The 27,378-nt window shown below is 50.7% G+C and overlaps 2 protein-coding genes across 5 annotated transcripts in view; one reads left to right on the forward strand and one right to left on the reverse strand.

The window, feature by feature from the left end:
- Positions 1–1,419: 1,419 nt before the first annotated feature.
- On the forward strand, positions 1,420–8,995 carry LOC125718770 (GMP reductase 1-like). Of its 2 annotated transcripts, XM_048992831.1 has the most exons (9): positions 1,420–1,607; positions 2,229–2,348; positions 3,427–3,510; positions 4,195–4,368; positions 4,590–4,671; positions 4,782–4,888; positions 5,569–5,611; positions 8,009–8,168; positions 8,547–8,995. In XM_048992831.1, the coding sequence occupies exons 1-9, from the start codon at positions 1,521–1,523 to the stop codon at positions 8,725–8,727; spliced, it is 1,038 nt and encodes a 345-aa protein (XP_048848788.1). In that variant the 5' UTR covers positions 1,420–1,520; the 3' UTR covers positions 8,728–8,995. The 2 variants fall into 2 exon arrangements, with proteins under 2 accessions (XP_048848788.1, XP_048848786.1); XM_048992829.1 differs by lacking the exons at positions 1,420–1,607; positions 2,229–2,348 and adding an exon at positions 2,355–3,110 and having other exon boundaries at positions 3,370–3,510.
- Positions 8,996–10,663: 1,668 nt separating this feature from the next.
- Positions 10,664–27,378, reverse strand: part of LOC125718769 (ataxin-1-like) — a 51,941-nt gene continuing 35,226 nt past the window's right edge. For 2 of the 3 annotated variants that reach the window (XM_048992826.1, XM_048992827.1), the window contains 2 exons: positions 21,311–23,298; positions 10,664–19,001 (listed from right to left, as the gene is read on the reverse strand). In XM_048992826.1, coding sequence (XP_048848783.1) covers positions 18,444–19,001; positions 21,311–23,008 — 2,256 coding nt within the window. In that variant the 5' untranslated portion in view covers positions 23,009–23,298 and the 3' untranslated portion in view covers positions 10,664–18,443. Of the gene's footprint in view, positions 19,002–21,310; positions 23,299–25,829; positions 25,984–27,378 lie in introns of those variants that run through there. The other variant, XM_048992828.1, reaches the window with a different exon arrangement.

Below are 27,378 nucleotides of genomic sequence, written 5' to 3' on the forward strand. Positions count from 1 at the left end.
ACAGCTGAATAAAGTACAAGTATGCATGTTTATTTTCTAATTTATAGCCTTTACTCCTGTAACAAGCTTTTCACCAATTGCCAGGACGATTCGTAGATCTGAAAATTGGAAGTGCAGTTATGTTTCATATGATTAAATACAGACTATCAGCAAGAGGGTAATGAAATACAAGATAATTAATCATGTCTTCGTTTAATTTAATTATGACCTTTAACGATCTGTAGTTGCGTGATATATTTTTAAAATCCTGGCTCTCTGTCTCCATGCAGCCTGTCTAGTTGCGCCCAGCACAAGGCAGCGCAGTTGGGGTCTCTACAGGACACACTGAAAAAAGGTTTGGCAGTAATCGTCTGCGCTGGTTCCTCAAGCCCCATCGCCATAGCGATGCAGGGGAAGTACAGGCAGAATGCCAGAGATACAAGGGTTATTCCGTAAAATAAAGACTCTGCGTTATCTTGAACTTGCTTGCAGTATAAATGTAGTGGCTAACTGGTCAAAGGGCTAATTTTAAGCCAACAAGTCAGTTTAGGCTAAAGTACACCATAATTAAAGGCTTGTGCTAAATGCTGACTGTCTTATCACCACTGGTATAAAGTCACGAGTAGTTTTAATAAACACTGATCACAATCTCCCCCATTTGTCTGTGTTTTGTTCACTTTTCATTTATTTAACAAAAGCCCAGATGGGTACTAGGGGAATGTACTGTTGTTTTGTACTGAAATTATAATTGCCTGTTGTACTGTATATTTAATGATATGCCTTTACTACATCTAGTAGCCCACAGCGGTATTGCATTTGCTTTTAAGAAGAAGTCGAACTATTTTATTCATTCTAAAAACGTTTTGAAGTACAGGACAGAACTAAATTCAAATTACACTTAAACCACACATTTCGTCAAAATGTAAGCTTGCATACTATGGCTTAAACGTTTCCTTTGACTTTACTACACCGTGTGGCCAAGTATTGTATTGCACCAGCTGTTAAATATTAGAAATTAACTTTTCAGCAGGGCGAGTCAATCCTGTAAATGTTAAAAGCCGGCCACCTAGGGCACTAACTTCTGATATCAACTTACCAGCTGATTTCACTTTGTCTCAGACGGGGTATCATGATGCGGGTGGAGGGTGATGCTGACAAGGACAAAATGATAAAAACCAGTCATTTTCACCTTGTGGGGGGATTGAGGGGAAACTCAATTAAAAAAAAAATTCTGCGACTACAATTAAAAAAGTAAACTCTTGTCATGTCTTGTACATGTTTGGTTACATTGGGGTGCCATATGTGTAGAGTAGTTTGAAAGCCAGCTGGTCACATGGGGCTGAGAGGCCCGTCTGTCCCTGCAGCTCAACACTCCAAATAAAGACAGGGGGCTGCGGCTGCCATGCCCCCCCCCCCCCACACACCCAGCCTCTGGCTATAAATACACTCGGCGCCTGGAGGTTCGGGTTTGGTGGCCGCGGCTCAGCTTTGGTGCTGGTTGTGGTTCTGTGGAAACTCGTGCCTCCTTGTGGGTCTTCACCATGCCAAGGGTGGACGCTGACCTCAAGCTGGACTTCAAGGACGTCCTCTTCAGACCCAAGAGGAGCAGCCTGAAGAGCCGCTCTGAGGTATGCCACCTCCCCCCCCCATCCTATTGGTGCTGTTAATGTGACAGGGACCCGGGGGCCAAAAACAGGCCTCTAGTGAGAAGGGAGTCATGGGCCTGTGGATGTAATGCGGCTACTGGCATCAGGAGCCCGCTAGAACAGGGCAGCCGGGCGACCTGCGCCGGTGTTTTGGCCAACTGTCCCCTCAGGGCCCAGGGCTTCTGCCCTCTGCTGAGCCCTATTGGGGTCAGCGACGGGCTCTGGGAGTCAGGCAGAGTCGAGAATAACGTGACACCAGCTCCGGGAAGGTGTGTCCAAAAATAGCTCGCCTTCCGGGATGTGTATGTTTGCACATACTGTCCTCCTGCTCTCTCTCTCTCTCTCGCTCTCTCAATCGCTCTGTTTTGCCCCGCCCCCTCCCCCCACTCTATTCCCCCCCCCCCCCGGACTCCTCCTCCACTGCCCGCCCTTCCCCTTTCAGCCCTAAAGCAATGGTGTACATATTCAGTAAGGCACCTGCGGTGCAGGGCGGTGTGATAATGGTACCGTGTTCGGGAGACTGGATGGTGGGTTACTCTGTAATTCAAGGTGACGCCACTGCTGCTCTATGGTTGCCCTCATGATGCATACCGCCCCCTGCAGGTGGACCTGCAGCGCAGCTTCACCTTCAGGAACTCCAAGAATGCCTACCAGGGTATCCCCATCATTGCGGCCAACATGGACACCACGGGCACCTTTGAGATGGCCCGGGTGTTGAGCAGAGTAAGTCCAGCACGGCTAGGGTGTAAGGGCGCCCCCGCATGGTGGGGGATGGGAGTACCTCTACTGGTGCAAGACCATGTAATATTCATGGGAAATTGAAACCCACACTGTACATTTTAATTAATGCGTTTCGTAGAATTAAACCATTAGAACCATGTAGAACATGATCCCATATTCTATAAATAGAAAACTACCTCTGAGCACCTTCAGCAATATTACCAGCTACTAATCTTACAACACCTATAGAGGGCTAATGCTGGGTAACTTATTAACAATGTAATTACTTATGTCAGTGTTACGTCTGAGTTGTCAGAATTCATTAATAAGGGTACCCTTCACATAGCAAATGATTAAATAAATATCAGTTAATGTACAAATCTGCACCACAGGGTTGGCAGACGTTAGGGTTGATCCACACTGCTGACAGCGTCCTTGTCCTCAAAGAGATCACCTGTGTATTTGATGTGACAGCGGTTTTTCCAGCTCCAGATACAGATGCAGTCTTGCATCACCCACGGTTATTGTATCTTGCACACTAGTCACAGCGGTGGCCTGATTCAGGAGCAGATGCCTCTCGGCTGGAGTAGGATTGACTGTGATTCAGGCCTTTTGAAGGTGTCTGTGCCTCAGCGAAGGCAATGCTGTGACTCTCCGTCTCCCTGTGCTCCTCTCCGTCTCCCTCCGCTCATCTCTGTCTCCCTGCGCTCCTCTCCGTCTCCCTGTGCTCCTCTCCGTCTCCCTCCGCTCTTCTCTGTCTCCCTGCGCTCCTCTCGTCTCCCTGTGCTCCTCTACGTCTCCCTCCGCTCATCTCTGTCTCCCTGCGCTCCTCTCCGTCTCCCTGTGCTCCTCTCCGTCTCCCTCCGCTCATCTCTGTCTCCCTGCGCTCCTCTCCATCTCCCTGTGCTCCTCTCCATCTCCCTGCGCTCCTCTCCGTCTCCCTGCGCTCCTCTCCGTCTCCCTCCGCTCTTCTCCGTCTCCCTGCGCTCCTCTCCGTCTCCCTGTGCTCCTCTCCATCTCCCTCCGCTCCTCTCCGTCTCCCTGCGCTCCTCTCCGTTTCCCTGTGCTCCTCTCCTGCCAGCACACCCTCTTCACTGCCATCCACAAGCACTACAGCCTGGAGGAGTGGAAGACGTTTGCAGCGGAATCTCCAGAATGTTTAGAGGTGTGTGTGTGTGTGGGGGGGGGGGGCTTTCCTGAAAACTGAGATTCCAAAATAAGTGCCCAAGAAAGTGCAATGCAATTTTATTTATATAGCAATGCAATTTTATTTATATAGCGCATTATCACAACATTACATTGTCTCAATGCGCTTTACATTTCTGCCACGTAAAGACCCCCCAGTGAGTAAGACAAAGGCAACGGTGGCAAGGAAAAACTCCCTAAGAGGAAGAAACCTTGGGAGGAACCAGACCCAAAGGGGGGGCCCATCCTCCAGGGGCCAGCAGAAAAAATCAAACAAAACAAGAATTATATAGTTTAAGCTAATATGCAGGGGAGGAAGGAGAGGCATCCGTGAGCCGTGTGTCTTTGTACCAAATGATTAAAAAGGATAGTGAAATGAAAACAGCATTACAGGCTGTGTTACATGCAATGTTACAGCCTGCATTACAGACAGTGTTACAGGCTGCATTACAGACAGCGTTACAGGTCGCATTACAGACAGCATTACAGGCCGCATTACAGACAGCGTTACGGGCCGCATTACAGACAGCGTTACGGGCCGCATTACAGACAGCGTTACAGGCTGCATTACAGACAGCGTTACAGGCTGCATTACAGACAGTGTTATGGGCCACATTACAAACTGGGTGTTTTGACTGCAGGCTTCACTCTGTGTGTCTCCCAGCACGTGGCTGCCAGCTCAGGCAGCAGTCAGGCAGATCTGGAGAAACTGTACAAAATCCTGGAAGAGATCCCCCTCGTCAAGTACATCTGCCTGGACGTGGCCAACGGCTACTCAGAGTACTTTGTAGAGTGTGTCAGGGGTGTCCGAGCTAAGTTCCCCAACCACACCATCATGGTGAGTGTCCTGCAGCGTGGCATGTTGTCATAATGATTGACATAAGGTAGTAATTCTCAGACTGCGGTACATCCCCGGACTGCTCTAATTTGTACTGTGATTCAGGTTACTGTGATGGTTTTAATCCATGTGATACCTGCATTTGAACACGTGGAATTACCTTTCAGAGTTTTTCCTGACTCCCTCCCCATCCTTGATTCTTTCTCCCTGGGATTGGGCAGGCTGGGAACGTGGTGACCGGGGAGATGGTGGAGGAGCTCATTTTAACCGGAGCTGACATCATCAAAGTGGGCATCGGGCCGGGTGGGTGGAGTCACAGAGTCACAGAGCAGAGCTCCGTCATTCTCTTTAACATGCACTCAACTCGCTTTGCTGGCCTCCATTGTGGCTTCTCCTGCTTTTGGCCGCTGTAGGTTCCGTGTGCACGACGCGCATGAAGACAGGCGTGGGGTACCCCCAGCTCAGTGCTGTCATCGAGTGTGCAGACTCCGCCCATGGGCTCAAGGGACACATCATATCGGTGAGGTCACCATTTAATCTTCCATAACCCCACAGGATACACAGTTCATAAGGAAGTGGAGACCTTAGAGTGGATTCAAAGACATTCACCGACCTCAGAGGGCATTCACAGACATTCACAGGCCTCAGAGGGCATTCACAGACATTCACAGGCCTCAGAGGGCATTCACAGACATTCACAGGCCTCAGAGGGCATTCACAGACATTCACAGGCCTTAGGGGAAATTCACAGACATTCACAGACCTCAGAGGGCATTCACAGACATTCACAGGCCTCAGAGGGCATTCACAGACATTCACAGACCTCAGAGGGCATTCACAGACATTCACAGACCTCAGAGGGCATTCACAGACATTCACAGGCCTTAGAGGGCATTCACAGACATTCACAGACCTCAGAGGGCATTCATAGACTTTCACAGGCTTCAGGGGGCATTCACAGACATTCACAGGCCTCAGGGGGCATTCACAGACATTCACAGACCTCAGAGGGCATTCACAGACAACATTTTATTTATTAATACTACTGTTCTCTGCATGACCTGCATCCTGCAAAACACAATGTTCCTTCTTGCAGTGATGAATGGTTTCATACATGAACCAGGCATCTAATCTCACTTAAGTTTCCCCAAGAGCAAAGGGGGATTGGCGGTGCTTCATGAGGACCTCTCTGCTTTTCAGGATGGGGGCTGCAGCTGTCCGGGCGACATAGCCAAAGCATTCGGTGAGTCAGTCACTGCGAGATTAAAACGGGCTCTGTTGTCACGTCAGACACTTGAAACAGTTCGGCGCAGGAATGGAGATCCAGTTATCAATGAGAAGAGGACATGCCGGCCCTGTCGCTCAAGAGGAATAGAGACACGATGTGCTGGAGCTGGTAGTGGGATGCAGACAGTGTGACACGAGACCTCAAAGGCTGCGATCACAGCCCAGCTTTTGTGGAACCTTCTTCATGCATCGCAGTCTGAGCGCGGAATAGATCCATCAAGTGCATCAACGTGACAGTAATTTGAATGGGGGTAGCTGGGGCAGATCAGTGTCTAATTGCCATCTGTTCACAAAGAGCACAGTGACAGGTCCCTGCCAGGGGCACACTGGCACTGTCAGCAGTGCGAGTGGGGGTACAGTCCCAGCTACCACTTTCATTCATTTCAGAGCAAGAGTTATTGCTTACCTTAAGACCTTAAATAGTGAATTAGGACTAGGTTAATCTCTAACTAAATGACACGGAAATTTAAATCACTTAGTGTACTGGAACTAAGGTGTTTTTGGACTCTTTCCCATGTTTCCCTTGATCTGGAAATGGCCGATTAATCCCATCATATGTCTCCCAATCACCAAGCGGTACTCATGCCAGCCGGCGAGGGGTGATGACTGGCGCATGCCCCCCGTCCGACGTGTCCCGTCAGAGACCCGCTTCTCCTCACCCCACCAGCTGCGAACCTCATCCGACAGGCTAACATGCCAGGAGAAGAGTGCTGTCCGCTTGACTCCGCCCCCAGCTGATCACGAGACGTCGCCGCAGGGCGTTGAGAGCCAACTAAACCACCGGGGGGCAGATCTGAGCTGGTCTGAGGTCTCCATAAGACTTGCAGGGACAGCGGCTGTAGGATACCCTTTGGACTGAATGGTGCTCCACAGGGGAGATGCTGAAAGCTGCAGGGTGAAACACTGTTAAAGACCCTCTGAGTGTCTTTTGTAGGCTGTCTGGAGTCACGGTTCTGTTCAGAAATTTAAATGAACTTGCATAATTACTATTAATTTTATTTAGTGAAAAGATGCACATGAAGATATACTGAACAAAAATATAAACGCAACACTCTTGTTTCTGCTCCCATTTTTCATGAGATGGACTTAAAGACCTACAATTCATTCCAGATACACAATATTACCATTTCTCTCAAACATTTCTCACAAATCAGTCTAAATGTGTGATAGTGAGCACTTCTGCTTTGCTGAGATAATCCATCCCACCTCACAGGTGTGCCACATCAAGATGCTGATCTGACATCATGGGTAGTGCACAGGTGTACCTTATACTGCCCACAATAAAAGGCCACCCTGGAATGTGCAGTTTTTTGCTTTATTGGGGGTCTGGGGACTCAGAACCGGTCAGTATCTGGTGTGACCACCATTTGCCTCATGCAATGCAACACATCTTCTTCGCATAGAGTTTATCAGATTGTCAATTGTGGCCTGTGGAATGTTGGTCCACTCCTCTTCAATGGCTGTGCGAAGTTGTTGGATATTAGTGGGAACTGGTACACGCTGTCGTATACGCCGGTCAAGCACATCCCAAACATGCTCAACGGGTGACATGTCCGGTGAGTATGCTGGCCATGCAAGAACTGGGACATTTTCAGCTTCCAAGAACTGTGTACAGATCCTTGCAACATGGGGCCGTGCATTATCTGTCTGAGTGGCTGGTCTCAGACGATCTTGGAGGTGAACCTGCTGGATGTGGAGGTCCTGGGCTGGTGTGGTTACACGTGGTCTGCGGTTGTGAGGCCGGTTGGATGTACTGCCATATTCTCTGAAACGCCTTTGGAGACGGCTTATGGTTGAGAAATGAACATTCAATGCACGAGCAACAGATCTGGTTGACATTCCTGCTGTCAGCATGCCAATTGCACGCTCCCTCAATGCTTGTGGCATCTGTGGCATTTTGCTGTGAGACAAAACTGCACATTCCAGGGTGGCCTTTTATTGTGGGCAGTATAAGGTACACCTGTGCACTACCCATGATGTCAGATCAGCATCTTGATGTGGCACACCTGTGAGGTGGGATGGATTATCTCAGCAAAGCAGAAGTGCTCACTATCACACATTTAGACTGATTTGTGAGAAATGTTTGAGAGAAATGGTAATATTGTGTATCTGGAATGAATTGTAGATCTTTAAGTCCATCTCATGAAAAATGGGAGCAAAAACAAAAGTGTTGCGTTTATATTTTTGTTCAGTGTACATTTCACTGCTCACCAACACATCAGCTGGAGTGACTGTTAGGACTGAGGCTGCTCTTAAAGGACGAGCTGGATCTGGTCTTGGTTCAAACCGGTTCTGAGATGGGGCCTTGAAGTTATCACACGGTCACAGGTATTTCTTCATGTATCTGCTGCAGGCGCCGGGGCAGATTTCGTGATGCTGGGGGGGATGCTGGCCGGTCACGACCAGTGTGCGGGCGACATCGCCGAGAAGAATGGCAAGAAGGTGAAGCTGTTCTACGGCATGAGCTCGGACACGGCCATGAAAAAATACGTGGGGGCAGTGGCGGAGTACAGGTGAGTGAGCCCGGCGCTCCCTCGGGTGCGGTCGGGTTCAGGCAGGCTAGCACCGGCTCGCGCAGCTCCCAGAAAGCCCGGCTACTCATCGCCTCCTGGTTCCTGTGTCGATCTTGTGCCACACGCTCCCCTCGGAGACGGGTCAGTGGTTCTGGCCATCTGCTCCGGCAGCTGCTCTCCCGAGCCGCTCCCCGCCTCCTTGGGTAGGTCGCTGAAGCGGGTTCGCGTGCCCGAGTGTCCCGGTCTCCTGCGGTGAGCCGATGGGTTCGCGTCGGGCGGGCAGGGCTCAGAGGGTCATGGCCTCAGCCTACGTACGCAGACGGGCAGCAGAGCTCTGGCGTGGCTGAGACTGTCCTTGTGTTCGCATTCTTGTCCCAGGGCCTCGGAGGGAAAAACGGTGGAGGTGCCCTACAGAGGGGATGTGGAGAACACTATCCGGGACGTCCTAGGGGGGCTGCGCTCCACCTGCACCTATGTGGGGGCCATCAAGCTGAAAGAGCTAAGCCGCAGGACAACCTTCATTAGGGTCACCCAGCAGTCCAGCACCATGTTCTCCTAGCGCCCCCCCCTAACAGACTGGCCCGGCAGACCTTCTGGGTCGGTGCTGCCTCCACCCTGGGGTATTCTGGGCCGGCTCCTGGTAACAGTGGCACGGAAAGGACTCAACACATGAACCTTCCAGGGCCATGCATATTTCTATGAGTATTATTAGATGTTCTTATCGTTTATTAATGTTTAAAGCTGCTAGAGGCATTCTGAACGTCCTCATTTATGTGATATAAGAAGCTCTGTCAGAACGGGAGTAAATAAACAGGTCTTCTGCCCTCCCTGTGGTCACTGATTGGCGTGACGTCATGCCAAAGACGCTGCAGGATGTCGTGCAAAAGTGATACCGAGTCTCCTTAGCGGCAGAGGGCGCTGTTCCTCACCAAAACGTAAGAGAGCTGTAAGCCGGGTGCCATCCTGATGGGGGCGCTCTGCAGTCTCTGCACTGCAAAAGGTCATTTTCATTTCCCTACAACAGAAGATGATGTGAAAACACTGTCTAAGGCTGTTCCTTCTTTTAAAGCCTGGAGGCTTGGCATGGGGATGGGGCTGTATATCCGAACTGAGCTGCAGAGAAAGCAGCCGTTTGTTCGCTTAAATCCTGGACACGTGTGGGTTTTAGCGCAGCTAAAATGAAAGACGGGGGAAGGGGTGGAGCCACATGGGTCGATGAGGCATTGGGAAGGTGTTAATTAGCTTTTATTTATTGTGCACAGGGCAGCTTCCTGAGCGCTGTCTAGCAGCGCCGCTGCTGTTCTTCATAGCTTCTGCACAGAAATCCCATCCTCGCCATTCACACCAGAGATGCTATTTTTAAACAGCGCCAGCTGCAGGATGTAGCCAGGGAGTTCATGGTGAGCTGTACCCCTCGTTGGGGGGGGCGGGGGTTGGTGTTCAGGGACATGCAGCGTAGGTACGCTGTGACCATTAGATATGGTACCTATGTTCAAACACTTATTTAATATACATGGTCAATATAAATGGTGTGTGAGTGCGCCCTGCGATGGGCTGGCCCCCCATCCTGGGTTGTTCCCTGCCTCGTGCCCATGGCTTCCGGGATAGGCTCCGGACCCCCCGCAACCCAGTAGGATAAGCGGTTTGGAAAATGGATGGATGGATGGATGGATGGATGGAGGGATGGATGGATGGATGGATGGTCAACACACACACACACACACACACACACACTGGGACTCTTATATACTGCCAGTTTGCTTCATTGATTATATATTAAAACAATGACATGTATAATATATAAGGGTGGCAGTGACCCTGAAGCAGCATCAGGCCGGGGGGGGGGACCCTGGATCGGATGCCAATAAATCACAGGACACCACAGTCACAATCGGTCACATGCTTCGTTAACAGAACCTTAATGAGAACAAGCAAAGAGCCGGAGGGGGGAATCATGGCTGCAAGTGCAAGTCCGTGTATCATCATGAAATGGGGGCGCCGCGTGGCCCAGTGGGTCGGGCCTTTGTGTCAGTGATCAGAAGGCTGTTGGCTCAAATCCCCTGGTCGACAGAGTAATGTCACCAACGAGGTCCTTCATCCCTGTTCATGCAGTTACCGGCTGAATAAGCTTCAGCTGTACGTCGCCTTGGTCCTCAAAATAATAAGCAATTATCATAATAAATAAATGCCAACGGAGAAGCACCACTTTGTAACTGCAGCACGTCAGTCATCCATAAATCTCTCAAGACCCAACAGAAGCCAAATTCATCTGGATGGGACAAACTGTGATGGTTTATTGAAAGACAAACTTTATACTAAAGCGTTCCTTGGCTGAAACTGTTGGCTGTACCTCAATGCAGACGGACTGACTGCCGAACAGAGAAACGCAAAAACAAATAGTGCAGAGAAGACATCGCTCATCCTGTGTTTGTCACCCGGCAGGCTTAGGGTGGGCGGGGCCAGGTGACACAATGACTGAGGCAAACACGTCATACTCAGTTGGCACTGTTAATTTATTAGTACGAGTACACTGAGACATAAACCTGTACTGGTATACAGACGATTCTTTTTTAAACAAATTTGTTCACAACCTGAATCAAATATTGTTTTATTATTCATAATAATGTAATAATTTCTAACTAGAAAACCTGCAAGCACCATCAAAGGAAAGGACCATAAAATCCAATATACAGACTTCAGTGTATCCTACAAACAGACACACCACGATTAGAAAATAGAATTTCAATTCTTCCATTTTTTATATCTGTTCTTAAAAAAGCTAGTGCAAGTACAATATTTTACACAAATTACAGAGTTTGCACGCATTTGGAAACAAAACAAAGTTCTCTTTTCACAATAAACGCTATGTCTTTATGCACTTTAAATGGTTTCTTCTTTATCTAGTAAGGTGCAAAAACGTTTTTCCCTCTTCCATGACCAATTGCTACTGGCCACATTTGCTTTTGTCATTCTGTCTAATGGCAAACTAAGAGACTAGAATTTGTCCTCATTTCTGTCCAATGGAAAGCAGAGAGACTAGAATCAGTTCCCATTTCTGTTCAATGGCAAGCAAGGAGATTAGAGCCAGTCTCCATTTCCATCCAATGGCAAGCAAAGAGACTAGAACCAGTCACAATGCACCCATTGGAAGACAGTAACAATGCATATGTGTGCAATAGCATTGGACTACAGTATCTTCTTCACATTAAACCTTTACTTTCTGTGAAATGATCATGGCTTCCTGTATCAAAAATTACAATCTCTCTTTCACTAACTTAATTACACAAAAGGAAAAATGAATCATTGCAAAGGGACAGGAAACGCGTGCACATTAGTTATAACTTAAACCCCCCCACAACACCAGGTGAGACGGTAAAACAAATCAGATTAAGATATAAATGTGTGATTGTGGTTCACTAATCTGCCACAAGGGGGCAATCCGACGGTACTATGTAGCATTCCAATAAAAATAGAAACGAGGGCCATTTTGTGTTGATAAAAGCACTTGTCTGTAAAGTGGCAATAATTTTGTGTATTTTGCATTCAGGTTTTCATTGACTGAGTCAACAGAAGCGACTAATTTCTTCTCCTGGGCAGTGGGAGTGAAGGGTTTTAACATCTAAAAACTGTATTGAACCAAACAAACCCCAATTGGATTTAATTCATTATTTTATATGTGCATGGAACTAAAGAATATTCACCCACTTGTATTATGTCGAGATCTTACTCTGTAAAGAAATGCGTTTAGAAAAATGTGAAATATAATTAAATATTAAAGTGATTGACTCCTAGATTAGCTGTGGGCTGGCATTCGGGGGGGGGGGGGGGGGGGATTCATAATTGGTCTCGAGTCTTTGAGTTTGCAGTTTCAATGTGGAAAAAAAAAAGGTGGGGAGTTTATCGCAAATATATCCCAAGTAGACAGGGAATACAAACACACATTGCTTCAAATGTTTGAACTGCTCTGTCATTTCAGATAAGAGTGCTTCAGTGAAGGTTAGGGGCCACATACAAAGGGATCAGCATTGCAGGATTCTCAGTTTAGGACACTATTGGATGATATATATTTAAGTAACATTGGGTGTTTTGCAGCTGTTAATCTTGGATATTGTCTATAAGTTTGGCTTTGGTCAGCACCAACAAACGGTCTAATATTCTACTGTATATATGTCTGATTGACTGAGACGATGGACAGACCATTAGCTATCCCACTAGCTACAAGCTAAACGTCACTGTAAAGGGGCGTCACCAAAAACCTAGAGGGAAGGGGAGAAAAATAATGGTCCCTGTCCCTAAGGGAGAAAGTGCCTCGATAACAGTCTGTTAAGTAACTCCCCCCCCCTCAAAAAAGGGGAGAGGGTGCTGATGCAGGAACAGAGACAAACTAAGGAAAACAGCATGGGGGGGACGTCATCCACAGCCTCAAAAGTGATTGGCTATTCAAAGATCACATGATCGACGGGGTTTAATTTAACAGGGTTGCGTTACGTCTTTATTCTGTAAGGATGCATCATATCCTGTTTCCAGCATCAGTAAAACCTATTCATACTAAGAGTAATAATAGTAGTACTAGTAGGAGCAGTAATAATAATAATAATTCATACATAAATTAAAGAGGCCACCAACCATAATCATGGAAAGAAAACCACACAAGTGGGCCTATCAAAGGAACTCAGCCTGAGAGCAGATTGCGGCAGTGTGCCAAGACGTCAACAACAGTCATGTAGAACAGAGAAGTCCTGATTGATTAATATTCGCTTTAAATTGGCCGCCAAATTCGTTTCCAGACACCAGACTAGTTCAACAAAACATGCCTCTTCCCCTCCAAATACTGAAGCTCGCGTCGACATTCAACATTTTGTCTGTGCAATTGAAAAAAGAAAACCACAAATGATCTCGTTACCTGTATTGCTCAAACAGCAGTGCTCTGAAAAAGCCCTCGGGGCCACACATGTGAGACAGGTATGAGACAGAAGACAATGTGTGTGTGAGAGAGAGAGAGAGAGAGAGAGAGAGAGAGACAAAGTGGGAAATGAAGGATCCTGGCAGAAAGGTAGTATGTTTGATGTGAGGTCTATTAAAAGAAAACACATCAAAACACAAAAAGAGAGAGGGCTCTACCCGGCTTTAAGCTGGGGCACTAGATTGGTTGAACAGCAGGATGACGGGTCAAGAGGAGAGAAGCACCACCCTATCACAGTGGGCAGGCCACGCCCCTTCAGACCACGCCCCTCAGACTGGCCACACCCCTCCATCTCTCTTTCACTCACTGTTAGACCCGGGAAAGACTTCACCCTACAAAAAGCAGACAAGGTTTTTCTCAAGTTCCAAAGTGCAGAAACAGTATTATTAAACTTACACTATAAACTATTAAATGTGCATTTTGTTTATTTCTTTTTATCCAAGTGGTCCCCACTGTACAAGGTCATGGCCATTATCACTTTAATCAGTGTCTTGGCTGTAAAGGTGGCCTCCGTATAAACAGACAGGTGGCAGGGGAGCCAGTCAGGTTTGGCTTCTGCCCTCTGCCCCACTGATGTGTGTGTGTGTGTGTGTGTGGGGGTGGGGGGGGCGTTTCCGGGTTTTCTCTCAAGTTCAGAGGGACGTGAGTGTGGCCTCTTCTCAGGGCATTGAAAGTGCTGCTTCTGGTAACATCAGTGTACCTCACACACACACACACACACACACACACAAGCCCTATCCCTGAGTAAGAGCTATGAAAAGCCTGCAATAAGGAGGGCAAATGATGTCACTTGCAATAAATAATTAGGAAAAGAGTAACATTCACCACTTTGGAATTGCCAAAGGGTTATTCGCAGTAACGGGAAAATTGGAAACGTTTCCTAGGTTTGAATTTCTACAGCAAAGGCTTACGGATGCATATGGGCGTGGTAAGGGAATGCTGTCTCTCAGGAGGGACAGGAGGGCTGCGTCCAGGGGGACCCGCCCGTGACATCATCCGCCAGCTCCTTATAAGACGGTATCACCAGGGCCAACAGGGACACCCCCCCACCCCACCAAAACTATGTCACCTCAAGAAACGGCCGATTGGACATGAGACATTATCAGTGCACTGAGGACAGTGGGCATGTGGAGAGAGTTCGAGGTTCGAGGGCAGGCTGGGTCATTTGGATGTGGTGTAGAGACATACGTCTCCTCAACTGGGTTCAGTGGTCCATGTTGGACCCTGTCCAGTCTGAGGTGTGATGGGAGGGGTCGGACCGACGGGAGAAGCAGATACGGATGACATTGCTACACTGCAGTCTGTGTTGGCACGACAAGAGGAAGACAGAAATAACAGGAATTGCACATACATCAGCTACGGCACACGGGGCTAACCCTAACCCTAATCCTAACCCGAACCCTAATCCTAACCCTAATCCTAACCCTAATCCTAACCCTAACCCATGCCTAGAGCTAGAGGCTTGAAAAACTCTGCGTTTTCAGGGATTGAAAACAAAAATATCACTCTACGATCCCCCAATATGGTCACATTCCAGCCATTTACTAATCCCAACATTCACCTTTACATGTTTATTGCCGTTTTCCATCATCCCTCTGTGACCTACGCTATAGCGGGGGGGAGGGCCTAAGATGGCTCAGAAGCCAGCCGGAGGTGTGCCACAGATTAGCTCTGTACCTGACTAAGACCAGGGCGTTTCCTAGTGGAAGGCTGTGGGGGGGAGGGGGGTTTCCACGGTGATCTCTCAACAACAGTCAATGGCAACTGAGAAAACACAAGTGGCCAACCACAAGCCGTCTAGCACAAAGGGCTGACTGGAGTGGGTGGGGCTTATGAGGTCAGCTACAATCCCATAATTTACATAAGACTGTCACTGCATATATGTTTTTATCAAAGTTCCCTGAAGTTGCTAACAGAAGGCCATATTGCTGCGAATATAAGCGAAAGTGTGACAAAGAATGCTGTAACAGTGGGTTAGGGATATGGGGCTTTCTGGGTGTGGAGGGAGGGGGGCAGGCCAGACCGCTTGAAGCAGAATACAGGTGTCTGTGTCCGACAGCTTCGAAAAGCATCTAGCGTGTTCCGGCACGGACTTCCTGAAAGACTAACAAGGCATTAACAAAAAAAAAACAGGCCGACGTTTGGGCCCCAGACATGCCACGGGTCCCCAAACAAAAACCTGACTTTCTAACTTTGTGCATAACATCCCCGTCTAGCCCACAAGGCTGTCCTGTGTCTCTCCTCAACACGGAGGAAACAAAAGATAAAAATATAATACAAAAAACAAAAGTTATTCCCGCGAAGAACATTGCCCCAGTTGTCCATGTCTACAGAAGACAGGAACAATAAACAATCCACCGCGAGTCATGCAACCCTGTTTTATTACACGTATTTAAAAAGAATTATTATAATTTTAATTCAAAGCATTATACATGGCTGTGGATACCAGCTACCCTCGCCCCCACATGCAACCAATCAGAAGGCTGATGGGTGTGGCCAGAGCGTCAAATGGGAGAGATAAGCGTGCCTGGGGGCGGGGCTGCCAGCTGAGGGCGGTGCTACATTGCGCTAATTGGAGCGTCAGCTGGTGGGAGGCATCCAGACTGAACTACAGGTATATTACTAACCCTCTGCATGTGCAAACTGCAAGTTACAATTTCTTTTCTTATGAAAGATGAACATTAAATAAAAGGAAAACACTGGACAAAATGGGTACACACAGACACACAAATGTACTGTTACATATACAGTTTCGTATGCAAACAGAAAAATATTCTTCCGTTACTGGGTATCTAACCACCTGTAAATGTGTGTATTTAACAAATATGTATACATACATGAACGAGCATCAGCACGTTCCTGTGTGTCTGTGTGCTTCTCACACACACACACACACACAAACACAAACACACACACACACACAGCCACACTGTGGTCAGTACTCATAGAGGACCTCTCTTTACATCGACACAGGCTTATATTGCTATTCTCTGGCCTTCCATTCGCTCAAGCCACTTTAAGCTCCGCCCAGTTCTCTGCCTCTCACTGAGACTGGCTCCACCTCCCTTCCCCAGCACTGACCCCTCAAGTGAGCAAGTGGGCCCATGACCACATACATTACTGCTTGGAGGTGGAGGATCGCTACAGACTGACATCATCAGGTAGCGCTAAGCGCTACAGTGGGGGAAACTCATCTCCCTGAGGCTGGATCAGACACTCAGCCATGACACCTCCTCCCTGCTGTCATGCTGGGCACGCTGCGGGGGTGCGTGTTTTCATGTTTATCGACACGTCGCCGCGAATATATCGCCACCCGCCCTCATCATGAGCCAGACACTGCGAGAGTCTACAGGCTTCGCGCCACGGTGTGGTGTCGAGGTTTATCCACTCATCATGACACAAATCTGACTGGGGGGGGGGACACGTGGGATAACCGGAGCGAGGGGGTGCGGTATACAAAGGGAAAAAAAACAACTAAAGTACATTCTGCTTAAAAATATATAACACAGTCCATCTCAGCCAAAGATGTCAGCGGTTAACTGCCGATCTTTAATGACATTACCTAACTTGATCTTCTAATGCAAGGATAAAGCATGCACCTACCCTGTCTGACCAACAGGGGGCAGCAACGGGACAGAGCAGCGGTTTCTGACCAGCTTGTCGTACAAGATCCCAAAAACAAAATAAGCCAATGTCCAGTCCTTAAACATATATATAAAATTATTCTATATAATTTAATATATAAAATTATTGCCACTGGCATGTATGCAATTTTCTGCATATATTGTATAAGGCGTTTTAACAATATATGTAATTTTACACTACAATATATGCACACAAATATAAATATTTTGCCATCATATCTTACAGTCTCTGTCAGGCATTTGTGTTACAACAACACGCTACTGTATCACAGAGTGGGGGACTCAGGTCATGTGTCTAAGTGCTCTGAGGGAAGAGGCCCTGTGGCCTAGTGGGGGGACATGAGGGGGATCCCTGCCGGCATTCATCCCGGCCCTCCAGCAAGGGCCTTCACAACCAGAACAAAAAAGCAGTGTTTCCCGGTCCGGTCCTCAAGGGAGCCGGGAGGGAGCAAAATCGTGGACTGTCTGAGGCTCCCCGAGGACCGGGCTTGGAAAACACTGCAATTAAGGATTCAATAGGCAGAACTGCATGTGTCTGGGCCCCCCCCCCGTGCCTTCAGGGCAGTAGCATGGAAGGAGTCAGCCTCCAGCTCTGGTTGCATCTATCTTAAGGGGTGCCCTAATCACCTCCCACCCCACCCCAGCCCTCCCCAGGGTATGATGTCAGCCGAAAAACGTGCAAACTCAAAGTTCTTGTCCTCAGTGTGCTTCTGGCGTTTCCGAGACGCCATGTATCAATCCAAGGTCCATTTCAAAGTCAAACGCAAAGCTACTGTAAACATATTGCACACGAACGTCACTAACACCCCCAGGCCTACGTCCCTTTGAAGTGACCTTCTAATGCCGGTGTCAGGCTGTCACCGTGCATCGAAGCCCACTGGGATTAGCTGCGCTTCCACCCCAGTCTATCCGCAGTGGCTTCCAAAGGCAGGACCATGGTAAGAAGAGGGTCACTCTGGGCTCCTCTCCCCAGCGTGCCTCGCGTCCTGACAGCTCCAGCACCGTGTAAAGCTGACCCTACACTTCCTTTCTACAAGGCCCCTTACTGCCTCTGTATGAGCTCGACAAACCGGTACGAAAACCTATAAGACTTTAAAAACAAAAGGAACAGCCAACCAATCAGAAACTCCGAATGCCACGTGCTGGATGATGGTTCTCACGGCAACCCACACCCCGCTTTGAGGGCGGCACCCGCCCCTGTCATCCCTTGTGTTCACGCGGCCTTCCGTCTCGACTTGGGTTGCAGAGACGCTACTCGTGGGCTGAACCAACATCGCAACTGCCCCGTTTCCTGAATTGCTGGGCGGCATGGCGTCCTTGCCCCTACATTCAGATGGGTCGACCCACCAAAGGGTTTTAAGGGAGGCAAAGTGCCCGCACGCCGAGCCCCTCGGGTCAGCACGCCACACTCACTCATGCCCTCCATGCCTGCTCGACACATCGGGGCCCATTAACACATCATTGCACAATTTTTGCTTGTATATTACCCAGAATGCCTATTACAATTATAACTACATCCACCATTAACAAGATGATGAAGTGAATTCTGGGTAATTTCAGCCCAAGGTAAAGAAACCTGGATAGATAACAAAAAAGAAAAAAAGAAACTTAAAAAAAAATATATCATGGTAAATTTCAATAAGATCGACCCTTGTGTCCTACGAACCCTCACTTGCCTATATTTGACCTGCCTTCAATGCTAATTTTAACCTCCTGAGGAATGAAAGAGGGTCTGGGCAGAGTCGAGGGCAATTCGTCGTCAGTTTTCTCCACCTTGCGGCTTTCTGGGGCAGACCACCTCCGCTTGCGGCCAGCCGGTCTGCCGGCGCTGCTGGCCTCCAGTTTAGGGTGCGAGGGGCCATCCACAGTTTTCCCTTCGAAGTTCACGTCCCCATTGGTGGGTGTGGGCTGCCGGCTGGAGGGGCCACCGGTGCCACCCGCCCGCTGGCCCAGTCCATTCTTCTGCTCGCCGTGACGCCCTCCCCGGCCCCCGTTGGGCCCCGCCTCCTTGGGGGGTCTCAGCAGGAGACCGATGCAGCCGGTGCCATCCGGCTCCTGTCCTTCCCTCAGGGAGCCGTTCTTCAGGGTCAGCGAAACACAAACGTCACCCACGGACAGCTTCGCACACGGCAGCTCCAGTAGCTGGGTGGTCCGCTCCGGGCAGCAGGACGACCAGCCTTGCCCGAAAACGAAGAAAGGGTACTCCAGGAGGACCTCCACACTCACCTGCCAGAAAGATGGAAAGAGGGGGGGGGATCACTCGCCAGAACCAGCACAACACTGCCTTGGGGAGCGGTGGGCAGCAAGAAGCCCTCCCCAAGCTAGCTCACATTCTGGGTCACCTCTGATTACAGTCCTACCATGTGAATGGTACTTGTCCATAATTAAGGCTGATCAAGCCTCTGACTGTATTCAGACACACATATGAATACTGCTCTGCGCTATCAAAATCTAAAGATCCACTAATCCACCCATCTATGATTTATAACTTTTAGTTTTTTAATCACGTAACACATCATCAGACTTTATTACGGTTTGGTAATTGGTGATTTGATTAATTACTAATTACGTAATAATTTTTATAAGCTAAACAACAGGGGTGTTTCCTTCTACTCTGATTGGTGATTCGGGAAAGTCGAGTGAGCCTATGGCCCGTCCTGTTAGTCAGGGTGTCCATGCAGCCAGTTACCATGTGGCCAGAGGGATGGGTGGTTTGTCAGAGTGACTGCTGCTTTAAGGGATACCGATTCATCTGCGTCACCTTAAAGCTGTTACTGGGCAGTTTGGTGACCATTCGGTGTTTAGTAGGTGTTCCCTCTGGCTCCTTCCTGGGTCCAATCATGCTAGTTACAGGAAACCCAAAAAGCAAGACCACTGAAGGACCAGGAGCATTCCTCAATGTTCTCAATGTCCTCCACAGTCTGAGTTCATACAAGAAATAACAGCTGACTGTGAACTAAGACGACAAAGGCGGCAGATGGGGAAACCTTTCATCCTGACAACAGGCGTGCATCTGGGGGTGTGTTTCAGAGCCACTGGGCAGAGCCATCCTTTCCCCCATCCTAAATGAGTCTTTGTTACTGCACATACTTGAGGTTTCCAGACTATATGAATACTAGCAGTATGTTAATGTCAAAATTTTAGCCGATTTCAATATTACCAATACCGATAACCAATACTGAAAAGCAGCTGACCTCTGAGTGAAATCTGTAGTGAAACTGATGGCGGTGATCTTACTTTTTAAGATCCCATGAATGTGTGTAGTAAAGACGTGATATAATGCCGGCAGTGAGACATCAGTGAAATAGTACAAACTTGGGAGACTGTGGTGAGGTTCTCCGCGGCGAACGAACCAACAAAATCCCCCAACTTGTCGCTGAAAACTTATGAATGAATATTGCCGAAAGTCTAAATATCAGCCAGTAAGACTGACACTTCAGACTGATGCCAATGTCTTGATTTTTATGGAACATGGGCTGACGCGAATATGTTAACCGGTATATCATGCATCTCTACTCAGTACTTTCTCGAATGAAAAGGCCCTAAATGTGAAACAGCCCAATGCCGCTCTACACACTAAAACAATTAAACAAGGATTAAAACAGAATATGCCACCTCAGGGGAAATGGCATGAAGGTTCTGGGTGAGGGATGCCACGGCAGCTGGGACCAGGCCAACCAACTCGCTGATGCCACAGTATGTTACAAGGCGAGTTCTCGAGTCACGCACCAACTGCAAAAAGGCTAGCATGAGCCTCAGAACTGGCCTTCAGGTCAATATTTGTTGGATTATTGCATCTGTTTTCTAAGAAACGACTGAAACACAAATAACAGAGAACTGTGACTGTAACAATTGGACAGTAATTGAAATAAGCTTTCGGTACATTCTGTACATCAACAAAAAGCTGCAGGGATTCATCTCAATGGCCACAAACACCTCCGCTAATTTCCCATACAATCTGCTTGCAATTTTAATCAATTTAAGTGGCGTCTTGCTATGGCCCGATACAATTTCACCGGAGCTGCTCAGGAGCCATAACTAAGCTGGTTATTAATGAGCTGTGGTTGTACGGAGACCGCAAGGATAGAGAACAAGATGCAGGCGAAATGCGATGGTGCACGGGGGCCCTGCAAGCTCGCGCCTCTGTTTTTCTGGAGTAGAGCAGTTGGACTTAATCCCGTTTTCTGAGAGGATGATTTCGGGAGGCGAGTGGCTTCACAAATCTGGGCGACTGCCCGCTGGGACAGCTACAGTAAGTGAACTACACTAAAGCGAAACAGAAAGACACCGCACTTTGCAAAGAGAAGGAAGCATGCAGAGTAACGTGTAAATGAACCAGCATTCCCCTGAACATCTGGATAATTAATGAATTAACTAACCTTAACGTTCCACATTAAGCACCCAGCTAATTAAACCCAGGTTCCACAGTTGAAACAGCGATCTCGCCAATGCTAAATCCTATGCTAAAATAACAGCTACTTCAACATTTAGCATGCTAACGCAGATACACGTGTGTACAGGCACACGGATCCCACCTGTGTGCGCTGCTCCCCCACAGCAAACTGTATGATGGCGAAGTTGGGCGCTTGGCTGCCATCGATGCGCTCCACGGTGCTCGAGTCGATCTTCAGTTCGCTGCTGATTTCAGCGCTCTGGATGAAGTCCTCCGTCTTCAGGTCCTCCACCCGCTTCAGCGCACCGTCCGCCAACTGGATGATGGAGCCCTTCACGAAGTAGGGGGGCAGCGAGGGCAAGGACGGGACAGGCGGCGAGGCCGGGACCAGGGGCAGGTGCAGCTGGGCCTGTACAGCGGCAGTGGCGGCCGCAGCAGTAGCGTGATACGCTGCTTCCAGGCGCTCGCATTTGGGAGGCGCAGCAGCCACAAGGGTGTGGGGGGTGTGCGTGAACTGCTGGGAGGCCGTGACCGAGACCTGCCCCATCTCCGATCCCACCCCCCGGCCACCGCTGACGGGGATGATGATAGGCTGGCCTCCAGGGATAAGCAGGTGCTGAGGCAGGTTGGCGTGGTAACTGGTGGCTTGCTGCTGCTGGCCGCCGCCGGCGGTGATGTACCCGATGATGGGGGGCTGTACGGGGGCTGGGTAGAAACCGGAAGAGGGGAGGCCCAGCGAGAGCTGATCGGCGGCGCCGTGACTTGTCTGGATGACTGTGTGGGGCGTTTTTGGCCCCGGGGATGGGAAGTTGAGGCTGGTTGATGTTGTTCGGGAGACAGGCCGGCTAAGGCAGAGTCCACCTTTGTCAACCGGCTTCTCCTGGCCCCTTCCTGGGTCGGCGCCGGCATGGCTGTTGGGCAAAAGCATGAGCGAGGTCCGGAGACTTGAGGTGTCCTGCGTGTAGTCAGTCGGGAGCACAATGTGCCGGGCCTCATAGTGCTGCTGCTGGCTGAGGGAGCCCTTGGCCCCGGACCCCTGCTTGGCCAGGATGGAGCCAGGCGACAGGCCATAGCACCGACCCTTCTCTAGCTCCCCATTAAGCACCTCTCTAGGCCGGCTGTCCTCCTTCTTGATGGTGGGCCCATCAGGATACTGGACCATGACTTGTGAAGGGGCGCCAAGGGTCAGGGCTTGAGGGACCACAGGGTGGGAGTGGAGGTGTAGCGGGAAGGTAGCCTGTGGAGACGAAACTGCACGCGGCGAGCCAGTCAGCTGCACGTACTGGGACGAGTGAGAAGGCAGGGGGGAACTATCTCGGCCGGGGGAAGGATGGTGTCCCTGTGCCTCGACCTTGCTGGCCTGTGTGACACAATAAGCATCCAGCAGAGGTCGCTGCTGAGTCGAGGCTGTTGCTGGGGAGACAAGTTGGGAGGGGACGTAGCCCGCATAGGGGGTACCATAGGGAGGTCCGATGAGGTGCAGGCCAGGCTGCAGCTGGGCGTACTGGATGGTCCCGCCAGGCTGCGACACGGTGGGTGGGTAGGCTGCCGCGAGAGGCGTCGCCGCTGGCCCCGGAGTGGGAGCCCTGGACTGGCGGGAGGACGACATGCAGGGGGGTTTGCTCTGGGGCCCGTCAGCCTCGGCGGGGGTACCGGAGCGCTGCCTGCCCCCTTCTTGGCCACTGGCCACGCTGGCGAGCCAGGCCAGGTTTTCTGCTCGCTGGAGCTCGCTGGCCGGGGTCACCAGCACCGGCTTCTCCTGCGTGGGCAGGTTGCTGCTTGGGATCTCCCGCTTCTTTGGGGGTAGGCACTCATTGCTCCGTTCCTGGTTCGACTTCATGCTGGTCTCCTGCCCTCCTTCCTCAATGAAGAATCCAAGCTGCTGTTCTTCTTGCTGTCTTTCTGTCTGTGTGTTTTTTTTCCAAGGTGGGGTTTACCCACCCACAGGCTGGGGTGGGGGTGGGGGTGGGGTGGCGTAGGGGGGGCTCCTGTGCCACTCTCTCAGCGACAGATGGGCACGGTCCTCAGTGGAAAGCGCAGGAGATCATGCCTGCTGTCAGAAAGTGATCCGCCGACTTCGCAAGGGATCATTTCCCTGGGAACGCAAACCTCCAGGGCAGCCACACAGATCTGCAACGAGGAAATATAAGATGAGGATGAAACAGGTGCAACTCACTGACACCAGTAGGGGGCGCGGCGATTAATGGGCATTACCAAACTGTAGAATCTAATCCGAGGGAAGATGTTAATGTACCATATAGGAATGCAAAGAAAGCACAGTGTCGTTACAGCAGGCAGGCGAGGGGGAGGTAGTATTGTCCCCGGGGGGGGGGCGTGTCTGTCTCCCGTGCAGCGACACGCAGCCTTCCCTCACGCCATCTGCACACGCTCCGTGTTCACAGCGTGAGAACCAACCCCCTGCTGAGGGAATGAGAGCAGAGCCAGCTTCAGCGAGACTAGATGCGTCATTGGGCCTACAGCCGCCATGTGACACACGTCGTGCACACGGGGGGCGACGATCCAGCACGCAGCGGGACACGGCAGAAGCAGAACCAACACCGGGCCACCTGGCGGGGGAGAGCCGGCTCCTAAGGGGGGCACCGTCAGCCTTGGCGACAGGGAACAGGAACAGGCACTGTACATGCAGGAGACTCTGACGGGGAGGCCAGCAGGAGGCAGGTGGCAGAGATGCACCGTACAAACAGGACACCGCGACTGTGCCCCCCCCTCGCCAGATACCTGCTCAGATTTAAACTCTCAACAATTAGATAAACGGGCCTTTTCTTTGCCCATAATTACTATTCCGAAATACAACCCTGAACAGTCCTGCTAACCCAGCCGAAAACCCCAACGCACCCTAAAATAAAATCAGCATTCATCATTCATGAGCCGTCGCAGTAATCTCAGTGCCGTCCTCGGCTGCATCTCTCAGGATTAAGGGGGTGCAGCATCTACACACAGCCAGAGCATGCAGCCAGGGACACACCAGACAGTCACCCAAAGCCCCCCACCTCCCGGGGAGAGTGTGGGGAGGAGGACCATGTAATGCTTCACAGCTGGGGTACTCCTGGCCAATGAGAAATGAGGCAGTCAGTCAACAGAGCTGTTGATTGGACAGGAGGATAAAGGCAGCCCCCCCTCCCTCCCTCTCTCTCTCTCTCTCTCTCACTCTCTCACACACACATACACACATACACACACACACACACGCCAGGAGCTCCTTCCTCTCAGAGATCCCTGAGCCACTCCAGCCCTGCCCCACTTTCCACACTCTCATAAACAACACTCTCTATGACACACACACACACACACACACACACACCCACAGCATCATGGGAAACTAGCCTTTCACGCTCGGGGGGGAGGGAGCAGGACACACACACAGCAGGAACAGACACATTGAGGCTGTGTTGATGGGAGGGGGGGGGGCACAGACCACTTGCCACTCCCAGCTCACAAAGGAACACATGCTCTGTGTCTGGCTGCTGGGGGTGTCAGTCATACAGTGTCTCCCGGACTGGGAGACATTCTCACCCGGACGACGTGGCTCACTGGGGACCTTCCGTCACCTTCCTGTGTCCGTGACAGCCCAGGCGGGGGTTGTACTTGTGTGTGTTGCCAGTCGTCAGGGTTATTCACACCGAAGGTGCAAACTGATCTCCCCTGCCCCCCCCACCATTCCCAGGCTGGGAGTGCACATCACTGACACCCCTCTCCACATCACTAACAGCAAATGACCACCCATGGGGCCTCATCTCCAGGTCCTGGCGTACGGTAAAGCCTCACAAGAGAATAGCACTGTGGAGCAGGTTTAACCCCAGATGCAAGTGAACAACATTGCAGCAGAATCGCAGCACAGATCCACGATGCTCACCTACGACAATCGGCACCTGTCCTGCATTTCCACGCCTCACAATTCCTGCATCGTCCTGTCTGCCCCAGCTCACAGTACCATCAGATGCAAGAATGCTCCGGAACACGTGTCGGTCTGAGACCAAGCTGCGCGTTGTCAAAAATCACATACCGCTCCACGTGTGTCCATGTAGCACCTGCGGCTCCCTCATTACCCTCGTCAGTCTGCAAAGATGCATTCTGTCTCCAGTTTTTACCAGGCCTACAGGGGCTCCCCTACTGCTCTCAGTTCCCAGCCCCCCCACAACCCCGAATCAGATCTCTGTGCCTTTAAGAGGCGGGGCCAGTGACCGAAACAGTCGGCTGGGGAACACTGAGCTACCAGTGCCTGCACAATAAGCCTGGGTCCCCATTGGCGCTGCCAGCTGAAAGCGGACACAATACAGGGCCATGGGGACACACACGCGAACACACACACACGCACACACGCGCTCGCACGGGCACACACGCAGACGTAGCAGCCATAAGGAGGGAGCCCCTCGGAAAGGGCTGAATGACTTGCGTTTTTCCACCCCTGGGACATAATCCAGGCTGGGGGAGGCAGCGCTGGAAAGGGGCAGGAATCACCCCGGCGGCAGATAAGAGGCGGTTTAGTGAGCAGCCTGGCTAACAGTCACTGCTGGATGCCCCCCTCCCCCCCTTCCCTGGCACTACACTTCACGAAAGTCTTCGGTTCCCCATGCAGTCTTGGTCTTGGCTCAGATGGCAACCCCCCCCCCCACCACTCCGAGCCCCCGGCTTGTACGCACCGCATGCAGGACGCTCCCAAAAAGCAGCCGATATCCGGGCCGTCCTGCGGGCTCCGCCGCCCCTGCCCTAGGTGGTGGCCAGGGGGCGCCAGCGAGGCGAAGGAAGCTCCCCCCCGATGGGCCCTCCTCTCACAAGGAGCTCCGGAGCGCGTTATGCAAGGGCCCGTGTGGTTGCCAGCACTCTCAGCGCAGCGAGGCCGCCGTCACGGCTCCGCCCACTAACCCCCCCCCACCCCGCCGCGCCCCGCCCGCCGGCTTCATCAGGTATTCATTCAAAAAACACACGCGCCAACTGGCAGGGCGCCCGGGCTACGCTGACAGAGAGAGGGAGGGAAGGAGAGAGAGAGGGAGGGAGAGAGAGAGGGAGGGAGAGAGCAAGAGAGTGAGAGAGAGCAGGCGGGCGGAAAGGGGGCCGGAGAACACACACGGGATCAAATCCCCTGGGATCCCGCTACACCAAATTTTTTTTTCTTTCTCCGAAACCAACCAATAAACATGCAGCCCTGCAGAGATCCTCCGGTTACTGACACACACGGTCTCCCCCACGCTCTGATGCGTACGGGGCACCCCGCAGCACACAGCGGCCCTCTCACAGACAGACGAGCTGTCACAGACCCTGGGCAGCGTGATCCTCCCCGGCCGGCAGCGGGCAGCGCCCTCGGCCCGCCTCTCAGCGGTTCCCAGCCTTGAGTGGAGCTCTCTGCACTTCCTGACTGAGCACCCAGCTGTACAAATACGATAAACATCAGCTATGTAGGTCAGCCCAAATACAAAAAACCAAATTCTGATTAGCATCAGCGGCAGCAATGGCAGGAGCTCTACGCCGCCCACATGACACTGGATACGGAGCCCCTGTGCAAACGTGAAGGCTCCCACGTAAGTGGAGGACACATATCAGCCACCAGAGGGCAGCAGGCAGGCAATGCCAGCATACTGTAACAGTGAAAAGTGCTCGATTTAGCTGGCCTAGTTCAGTCACCAGGATTATGTGTAAACACAGAGGAGACACACACACACCCTATGCATGGGACTTTCCCACAGCCTGGCTTTCCGAACCTGGTCCATTCCAGCAAAATTAACACAATGTATGTAAACTAGTTGTATAGTTTATAACTAAGGTGTATAAAATGAAACACCTCATGTGGGTATGTCAGGTTTTTCCATGTTTATTTTCAGAGATCAACCCTGTGGATTTCACTGTGCTGTAAATGGGGTCCTATTACTCTGTGGTGAAACAGCCCCATTAGTGCCCCCCCCCCCCCCCATCAGTAATCCAACGGTGTCTGAGGTGATGCCATCACCCTGCCAGCAAAAAGCATGTGGGCGAAAAAGTCTTACCATAACACACGCTTACACTCTAAGGGGAGGGCAGAGAGAGAGAGAGAGAGAGAGAGAGAGAGAGAGAGAGACAGAGAGTGTCTAGGGGGATGAAGAGAGAGAAAGAATGACAGAAGGAGAGAATGAAAGAGTGAGGTTGCCGAGAGTCACATGCAGAAAAGGAGAGAGAGAGTAACTGAAAGAATGAGTGACAGAGACAGATATGGAGAGA

Source organism: Brienomyrus brachyistius, chromosome 23 (assembly GCF_023856365.1).
Source record: "Brienomyrus brachyistius isolate T26 chromosome 23, BBRACH_0.4, whole genome shotgun sequence".
NCBI classification, from domain to species: Eukaryota; Metazoa; Chordata; class Actinopteri; order Osteoglossiformes; family Mormyridae; genus Brienomyrus; species Brienomyrus brachyistius.